The 10,331-nt window shown below is 42.6% G+C and overlaps 1 protein-coding gene across 1 annotated transcript; it reads left to right on the top strand.

The window, feature by feature from the left end:
• The first annotated feature begins 7,585 nt into the window (after window positions 1–7,585).
• LOC123439680 (abscisic acid receptor PYL9) lies at window positions 7,586–8,618 on the top strand. Its single transcript, XM_045116368.1, has one exon. The coding sequence runs from the start codon at window positions 7,775–7,777 to the stop codon at window positions 8,372–8,374; it is 600 nt and encodes a 199-aa protein (XP_044972303.1). The 5' UTR covers window positions 7,586–7,774; the 3' UTR covers window positions 8,375–8,618.
• Window positions 8,619–10,331: the final 1,713 nt, after the last annotated feature.

Here is a 10,331-nt window from a genome sequence, read left to right as displayed (position 1 = left end):
AAAGCGTCGTCGCCAAGTTTACTCTGTCATTAAGCCGTCACTAGCCAGATGGCACCAGAGATTAGGGCATCCTTCTTCAAATATAGTCAAGCAAGTAGTCAATAAAGGCAATCTTGCATTGTCAAGTAGTTTCAATATAGAGTCTTTTTGTGAAGCTTGTCAATGTGCCAAGATTCACCAACTTCCCTATCCTTTGTCAAACAGTGTGTCTCATGCTCCTTTAGAGCTTATTTTCAGTGATGTATGGGGTCATGCAAGAGATTCTTTTGGTAGAAAGAAATATTATGTCAGTTTCATCGATGATTATGGCAAGTTCGCATCGATCTATTTGCTTAAGTACAAGTCTGAAGTTTTTTTTTCTGTTTTTCAAGAATTCCAAAAACTTGTTGAGAGACAATATGACAAAAAGATTCTTACAGTCCAAAGTGACTGGGGAGGAGAGTATGAGAAACTTAACTCCTTCTTTCGTAGCACTGGCATTGTTCATCATGTTTCTTGTCCCCATGCCCATCAACAAAATGGCTCGACCGAACGAAAACACCGCCATATTGTTGAAGTTGGTCTATCACTCCTAGCTCATGCATCCATGTCACTCAAGTATTGGGATGAGGCTTTTATCACGGCCACATACCTTATAAATCGCTTGCCTAGTCGAGTCATTGGCAACACTACTCCCTTGGAACGTTTGTTTCATCAAAAACCAGACTATAGTTCCCTCAAAATATTTGGGTGTGCATGTTACCCAAATCTGCGTCCCTATAATCATCATAAACTCGAGTTTCGATCCACACAATGTGTGTTTTTTGGCTATAGTAATCTCCATAAAGGCTACAAGTGTCTAGAAATCTCATCCGGTCGTATTTATATTTCCCATGATGTTATTTTTGATGAAACCAGGTTTCCTTTTGCTAAACTCCATCCTAATGCGGGAGCTCTTTTGCGTGCCGAAATCTCCCTTCTTTCCGAGCCTATTTCATCTTCTAATCACGGGGGTGAATTAATTAGGACTAATCATGTGAAAAATTCCATGGAAACCTTTGAATTTGGTGTTGAATTTGCAGCTACAGGGCATTATTTCATGTGCACAGATGTAACCAACACCCGCACGGAACCCCAGGTTGATCCGCTGGCTGCTGCAGACCCTGCAGGCACGCGATCCGAAGTTGATACTCGGCGCAGCCTGCCCGAGCGGGATCCCTGGAGGATCCTCCCGCGCCAACCGACAGCCTCGCCCCAGGCGACCGCGTGGCCGACAACGCTCCAGGTGCGGAGCCCACCAGCGTCAGCGCCTCCTTCGACAGGATCCCAGGCGCGGAGCCCATTGGCTCCGCCAACAGTGGGCCGACTTCCGACACTGTTGGCGAGGGGGAAAGCCCGACCGGACCGACTGGATCCTGTGCGGCCGATTCCTCTGTGGACAGACCTGCAGCAACGCCAGCTCCTCCTCCTCCTCGTCATACACGGTCTCGGTCAGGTGTTGTCAAGGAGAAGAAATATACAGACGGTACAGTCAGGTATGACACACTTAAACGTGCTTTTCTCACAAGTACTGGTGAACCAATAACTTTGCATGATGCCCTTGCTCACAAGGATTGGAATAAAGCTATGGATGTTGAGTACGATGCATTGATTCAAAATAAAACGTGGCGGTTAGTTCCACCAAAGAGGGGTGCAAATGTGATAGATTGCAAATGGGTATATAAAACAAAAAAGAGAGCTGATGGTAGTATAGACAGATACAAAGCTAGACTGGTTGCAGAAGGGTTTAAACAAAGGTTTGGTATTGATTATGAGGATACCTTTAGTCCTGTTATTAAATCAGCCACTATTCGACTTGTACTGTCTATTGCTATTTCCGGAGGTTGGAGCCTACGACAGCTAGACGTCCAGAACGCGTTTCTTCATGGTGTTCTTGAGGAAGAAGTGTTCATGCGGCAACCACCAGGATATGAAAACAAGAACACACCACATTATGTCTACAAATTGGATAAGGCTTTGTATGGGTTAAAACAGGCCCCAAGAGCCTGGTACTCAAGGTTAAGTACACAGTTACAAAAACTTGGGTTCACACCATCAAAGGCAGATACCTCCTTATTCTTCTACAGTAAGAACAATGTTACTATATTTGTTCTTGTTTATGTTGATGATATAATTGTTGCCAGCTCAAGTCCAGATGCTACAACTTGTCTGCTTAAGGATTTGAAACTAGAGTTTGCTCTTAAAGATCTAGGAGATCTTCACTATTTTCTTGGAATTGAGGTAAAGAAGGTAAAAGATGGTATACTTCTTACACAAGAAAGATATACTACTGATATTCTTAAAAGAATAGGTATGGAAAAATGTAAGCCAGTTAGTACACCTATCTCTACTTCAGAAAAACTCACTGTTGAAAGTGGAGAAGCACTTTGGTCAGATGATTTAACAAAGTATAGAAGTATCGTAGGTGCATTGCAGTATTTGACTCTCACACGACCTGATATTTCATATTCTGTCAACAAAGTATGTCAATACTTACATGCTCCTACTACTTCCCATTGGACAGCAGTAAAAAGAATTTTGAGGTATCTTAAGTTTACAGAAGGACTTGGTCTTCAAATTGTGAAGTCTCCATCTATGCTTGTGTCAGCCTACTCTGATGCAGATTGGACAGGGTGTGCTGATGACAGAAGATCAACAGGTGGTTTTGCTGTATTTCTGGGAACAAATCTTGTGTCATGGAGTGCAAGAAAGCAGGCAACAGTCTCAAGGTCTAGTACTGAGGCTGAGTATAAGGCTTTAGCAAATGCAACAGTTGAGGTAATGTGGATTCAGACTTTATTACATGAACTTGGAATCAAGGTTCCTCAGGCTGCCAGATTATGGTCTGACAATCTTGGTGCAACCTATCTTTCAGCTAATCCTGTTTTTCATGCAAGGACAAAATATATTGAGGTTGATTTTCACTTTGTCAGAGAAAGAGTGACACGCAAATTACTTGATATAAGGTTTATCCCAACAGGTGATCAACTTACTGATGGGTTCACCAAACCTTTCACGATGAGAAGGCTAGATGATTTTAAGTACAATCTCAACCTTGCTAAATAGGGTTTAGATTGAGGGGGAGTGTTAGACGAGTTGTATAGGATAAGGAAGGTTGTTTAAACCTGTTTCTATCTCTTCCTTCTTCTCCTTTATCTCCTGTAACCTCTTGATAAGATCTTGCCTTGTACTCCAAGATATTGTGATATAAATACATTGCGGCCCGAGACAAAGGGTTCTACGCTTCGTCATAGATGGTCCGCCATATGAACGTGGTCTTGATGACTACCTGTCCACGATCAACAATATTAGGCGGCGGAGCTTGCGGTGGCCCCCATTCGGCCCATTTGAGAGGATGAAGACGAGCAGTCCTCAGTGAAATCCTAGAAGCCGACTTTCACGGTTTGGTCCATGATCACTAAGGTGTTGCTCCGGATGCTCGTCTGTCCGTTAGGGACAAACGATTATTTGGCACTGCAACCTGCTATGACGTCATATTTGTGTGGATAATATGAATTGGAGACTTTTACATTCAGATTCGGTGGCTCACTTCATGAGACAATGTCATTGGCATTCTCGTGGAATCTGTATTTCTGTCATAAGCTAAGAGACACTAGTTGGTGTTTTTTTGAAGATTACGACTGCGGGCGCTGATTTTTGGTTGCCTGTATCGTTGTGTTTTCTTGGCGTAAATCTGTATCATTGTGTTATTCTATATGTGTATTCATTTATTTCTCAAACTGACGTTTTTTAAAATATTTTTTCCTTTTTAAAATAGACAGTTTGTTCGAATGATAACCTTTGGACCATTAAAGGGACGCAATGGTTGCAAACCAATCTATTAATGAATGGTTAAAGGGATTATGGTATCTCCAGCCTATCGGGGTTTAAATCCTGATGCTCGCATTTATTGTCTGATTTACTTCAGGATTTTCGGTGATGAGCGTTCAGTATAGGAAACGTTTCTGTCGCCAACGAGATGCCTACGTTAACTATAAATTTAAAAATGATATGCCGGCTCAGTCTTTCGAAGGTGCTCATAAAAATAAGGTGTTTGTATGTATATAGAGCTGAGTGTATACACACAATGGTTTGGAAGTTGGTCAAGATTAACTAAGTGGTCCTCAAAGAGAAAAAGAAAAATGAAGTAGGACTCTCTGGCAATCGACCTTAATAAAACTGATGTGATCCAGTCAATGGAGTTGTGCCAGTAAACAATTATGGCCAACGATCTCACATCATGCACAGCTAATGCAAGAGTCTCCGGCCTCTCGATGTCACATGCATGCACGATGATGAGTCATAGGACTTTTTTAAGAGATCCATGCGTTCATATAAACTACTCTCAAGTACGCAGACCTTATCCCTGAGCATCTGTAAGAGAATGCATCGACATATTCTTGCGATCGTCATCGACGATTTCGTAGTCGATGAAAACATCTTTTTTTATTGAATGCATATCATGAAAGGCCTCGAATAAATCATAAAAGTGCGAGCACCAGTGTCATGTATAGAACTTGAACTCCGATAGATCAGGGATATCATTGTCATCTTAATTATCCAGTCACATGTTGGTTCCCGAGTCATCGGATTCGAATGAAGATTTTCCACGCATCCTCAACCCACCCATGTACTGGCTTTGGCTCCTTATTTGGAGTGGTACTTATGGCAGCTCCAACGCGGATCAACAAACTGTCTCCAAACATTTAAATTAAATGGTCTGAACATTTTTAAGGCGACTACAATGCAGATCTCTAAATTGACTGCAAATGATGGCTCGACACTTTCAACCCTTCAACGTGGCTCACCTAAAATGTTCGGACCGGTCCCTCCGTCCTGATCACCACGGCCTCCTCATTCCACTATCCACTTCCACGATGAAGCCATTGGAGGAGCCAAAGATGATGTTTGTTGTCCCGCACGACCCAAACCCAGAGGATGATGCCCTCAAGGTCGCATTCGCTGAAGTCAGCCCGATGCCTCTAGGCGAAGAAGAAGAGGAGAAGACGACAATGGACGCTCATGCTGTAGCTTGCCATTCAAAGCGCACCGCTTGGCCGGCATCGCCCAGAAAATCACATGCCTAGCCCGCCTAGTTGAAGACAAACTACTTCTACAAGATGCAACACCTCGGTACACCCGACAAGCATCAATTCCCGCAACAGATTGCAGTCTCCTTCAATCGAGTGTCATTCATCGCTGACCTCCACAACTACTACATTTGCACAAGGTCGTTGATCCTTGTCCGACCACAGATTCCCTCTACGGAGCTCTCTTCTGTTGGGGCCCGATCACTATTTGTTGGAATGTCTCAACCATGCAAGTCAATGACAAATGATTAGGCGATAATGTACATTATCGACGATAGTGACCGCTATGAAGACAAACAAGCGGATGTCTCCCAACCGGAGCAAGAACCATAGTCGTACACCAAGTAGCAGGACTATGAGCCAGACAACCACTTGCCGACGGTGCCAACCGAAAGAAGAAGTGGGGAACCACCAACGTGAACAAGGAGGATGAGTTCATCTACATGGTGTGGTTATCTACTAGTGTGGATCCATTTCATAGCACAAAGCAAACGAACACAACATTTTTGTTAAATTGCACATGATGCATTGTTTGATGAAGTTGAATGGGTACAACAAGCGGGAAACACATTGCCAATTCTGCCAAGACCGCAAGCATCATCAAAGGAGATGGTGATCCAACAAAATGAGGGGTTGCACCGGCCAGCCATGTAGCTAGGTCGAGGGGAACAAAGTGGAAGACGGAGAACGAAAAGCGAGAAGGGATGGCAGCAAAGATGTTGGAGAAGTTCAAGGTCATGATGGCGAAGCAGGAGGAGGCGGTTGCCAAATGCAATGAGATGAAGGCGGTCAAGAAGATGAAGGGGTTTGACAGGTTCATGGAGATGAAAATAAGAATCTTAAGTTCAAGGACGCACGTTGCTATGAAGACCAAGGCCGGGGCGCGAAAGTTGTTGTTCGTCAAGCCGACCGACTTCGATCCCAATGTAAAGATTTTTTTCCAAGAGTACCGTGCTATCATGTACAGATGTTTGCACGAAAGGAGTGTGAAAACGAGGCCAAAAATTGAGGTCTTCGACACCGGTAGCTAGACTGGAGACTTTCAGGTCAATAGGTGTGAAACACTTATTGAACATCCGGTGCTATTGGTTTATAGTTGCGTTTCTTTACAACTATTTAAATGCATGATTGAGTTATTATTGATCTTGATAAATTTGTGAAAGAAAGAATGCCTAACAAGGTCGGATATTTTAATGATTTCGGTTGGATGGCATTTGTCCAGTCGGCCGTCTACGGACACGAAACATGTCCGCAAAGTTTTCAGGATGTCTAATACTTGGTTTTTAAATACAAGTCTTTCTAGAGATTCTGTTAAAGGATTACATACGGATCTATATAAACATACTCTAAAGGGTAGATTCATTCATTTTGCTTTGTATGTACTCCCTCCGTTCCTACATATAAGTTTTTTAAAGGTTCCGCTAGTGGACTACATACGGATGTATATAGACATAGTTTAGAGTGTAGATTCACTCATTTTGCTCCGTATATAGACACCTAGTGAAATATCTTAAAAGACTTATATTTAAAAACGGAGGAAGTAGTAGTCATCTAGTGAAATCTTTTAAAATACTTATATTTAGGAACGGAGGGAGTAGATGACTCACATTAGCATTGCCCTTATCACGGCAATGATGTTGAGCCATTTGATTGAATTGATTGCCTTGACCAACATGATGTAAGCCTGGAAAATTTATTAGCTCACCGCTACTGAAAAATACGCATATTTTGAAAGATGCCACCTCATATAAGCATTTTCTATGTAAAAGAACCATTTATTCCATGATGAATAGTGAAATCCAATGGTTGTAACCAAATCCCTCATCATAAAAATATATAAAGTAACGATCTAAACGTTTTTTCATTTCTTTACGGAAGGAGTACATATTAAATAAAGGCATAATTAATTTGGTATCCTTGTTTCTGTCCAAATCACTTGCTTCTCTTATGCTTTTGTCCTTCAACCGTTTGATCATAATTTTAAAAACTACATAAAAGATTCATACTAACTCAGAAAAATTCAAATAAAATATCAAAATATCGACAGAAACATAGCCTATATGTGCATGTCATTCACATTCACAACAAAAATGTTGGAAAGACCCCATTTGATTTTTGTTTTAAGTCAAGAATGGAGACTTTCCAACATTTTGTTAAGAATGCAAATGGCATGCACATATAGGTGATGTTTTGTTAACATTTTGATATCTTATTTGATTTTTTCTGAGTTAATGTGAATATTTTATGAATTTTTCAAAGTAAGAGTCAAACGATCAAAGGGCAAAAGCATACGCGAAGCTAAGTGGTCTGAACGGGAACAAGTGTTTTCTGAAACTAGGGATAAACCCGTCGAGTGTGACCCAACTAGAGGGGCAAAAATACAATTATCCCTTAAATTAAAAGTGTATACTCTTAGGAAAGGAATATGTAGCTGCGCATTTGTTTTTCAGTTTAGAAATAACATTTCTCGGAGGGCGAATAGGAGCTCAAAAATGGAAAACAAAGAAATCATCAAGCCAGCAACAACGCTCGAGGCCAACCATAAAAGGTGAGACGCCTCCAATCAGCAAATACTACATTAACCCCAACGGACACAAGTAGGCCTGCTCTTAGTTAATTGCACACTAGCCAGAGAAAGAAAAGAGAGAGAGAGAAAAGGGGAGAGCATGGAGCACCACATGGAGAGCGCGCTGCGTCAGGGGTTGACGGAGCCGGAGCGGAGAGAGCTGGAGGGCGTGGTGGAGGAGCACCACACATTTCCTGGGCGCGCCAGCGGGACGTGCACGTCCCTGGTCACGCAGCGCGTGCAGGCGCCGCTCGCCGCCGTGTGGGACATCGTGCGCGGCTTCGCCAATCCGCAGCGCTACAAGCACTTCATCAAGTCCTGCGCTCTCGCCGCCGGCGACGGCGCCACCGTGGGCAGCGTCCGCGAGGTCACTGTCGTCTCTGGCCTCCCGGCCTCCACCAGCACCGAGCGCCTCGAGATCCTCGATGACGACCGACACATCCTCAGCTTCTGCGTCGTCGGCGGCGAGCACCGCCTCCGCAACTACCGCTCGGTCACCTCCGTCACCGAGTTCACGGACCAGCCTTCCGGGCCGTCCTACTGCGTCGTCGTCGAGTCCTACGTCGTCGATGTACCAGAGGGCAACACCGAGGAGGACACCCGCATGTTCACCGACACCGTGGTCAAGCTCAACCTCCAGAAACTCGCCGCCATCGCCACCACCACCTCCTCCCCACCGCCGTTGGATGGGCAAAGCTGATCATCGGTGATTCATTGATTGATCGTTCTTGGTTTCTCCATGCCAGGTCCCGGTTGCATGCAATTCATGCATTGTGATGCTTTTCTGTTTTCTTTTCTGCGCCAAAAAAGAGAGAATTTAATGTTATTGAGGTTCTGATGGGTGATGACATCGAAAGAGGATGCAAGTTGGTGTTATTTTCCGTTTTCGCTTTTTGTATGTATATTCCATCGTTATCTTGCAATGTCATCATGTTATCACTCTTTTTTGTTTGTGCCAATCTCTCTCCAATATTGGGTAGTTGGTACTCATACTTTTAAGATAGCGCTTCTGGTTTGGCATTTAAAAAAGCAAAGGGTGTTAGTTGCCAAGGTCACAAGAAAGAGCAACCCTACTGCAAGTTGGAGTTAGTTGCTAAAAGAATTCAGGCTCACCTAAATTCGAAGACTTTGTGTCTTTGCTTTATCCTCTTTACTTTCATTTATGTTCAACATGACAGTTTTACTGAATATTCGTGACATATATTCTCTTTTATCAGAACATATACAATAAATCAAGGTGGTCTGCAACATTTTTCTACTGGATATGGCTAGGTCTCAGTCGATTGAACCAAGTCTTGATCAAGTAACATAACATATAAGAAAAGAAATACACGGATCCCAATGTAATATCTCATGAATATACCATTGACCGGGGTGTGTAAAGACTGTTTTTAATAGCTTATCGACATACATATGAGTGAATCAAGTCTCTATCTCTATTTAGCTCTACTTTTTTTGTGGGGGGTGGGGGGTGGGGGGGGGGTTACTTTTTTTTGCGATGAGGGGGGGGGGGGGGTGGTTACTTACCTCTACTTTACTTATAAAGGCATAACTTCAAATTCTTTTAAAGCCACCGAATTTAGTGCATACAAAACAACCAACACCCTACGAACTGATCCACTTAATTGAATCTGAGAGTCCTTATTGCTTGGCTGGTGTGCCAACCCAATCAAATGTACAGATTCAACGTTCTGTTTGTTGGGAAACGTACTATAAAACAAAAAAAATCACCCTGTGATCAAGGTCTCGGATCACTATGAAGATGCATACAAGGTTTGATCGTATTGTTACCAACTTCAGATGCATCGAAAGAAGAGCTAGCGTAGATCATTTTTGAAGTCCCTTGGACCGTCCATGACCATTCCCCGAAGAAAAGACCGAAAGCATGACTTGTCTACAGATTTCAAGAGTACATGCTTCACAATCCGGCAGCACTTCGCCGTCCAGAGCTAATCGTCGTCGAATAAGAAGAGAACCACACTTGGCTTCTCTATTTTGAGGATTAGAAAGATCTAGTTCTAGCTCTAATTAGATCAACTCCAATTTAGAACCAGAACTCAAGAAGTGAAGGAGGCTCCAAAACTCTTATTTATTAAAAATTTCACCAGGGGAAGTAATCCCCCCCCCACTTGAGTTGTATTCAATTTTTCCCTATAGGCTTTGTAGTCTAATACAAGATAGAGTTCAAGTGAACGAAGTATAGAAAACAAACAAAAAATCTATGAACAACTAAGATCTAATCTAGGATATGCATAGGAACGAGAGGGAAGAATGTGTCTACGTATCCTTGTAGACCATTAAGGCTGGAGCGTATATTACGCCGTTGATGTAGTCATACTTGTTGGAATTATGCCCTAGAGGCAATAATAAATGTATAGTTATTATTATAATTCCTGTATCAAGATAATAGTTTATTATCCATGCTATAATTGTATTGAATGAAGACTCATTTACATGTGTGGATACATAGACAAAACACCGTCCCTAGCATGCCTCTAGTTGGCTAGCCAGTTGATCGATGATAGTCAGTGTCTTCTGATTATGAACAAGGTGTTGTTGCTTGATAACTGGATCACGTCATTGGGAGAATCACGTGATGGACTAGACCCAAACTAATAGACGTAGCATGTTCATCGTGTCATTTTGTTGCTACTGTT

Source organism: Hordeum vulgare, chromosome 3H (genome assembly GCF_904849725.1).
Source record: "Hordeum vulgare subsp. vulgare chromosome 3H, MorexV3_pseudomolecules_assembly, whole genome shotgun sequence".
Lineage (NCBI taxonomy): Eukaryota > Viridiplantae > Streptophyta > Magnoliopsida > Poales > Poaceae > Hordeum > Hordeum vulgare.
This window is presented reverse-complemented; position numbering and strand designations above follow the sequence as displayed.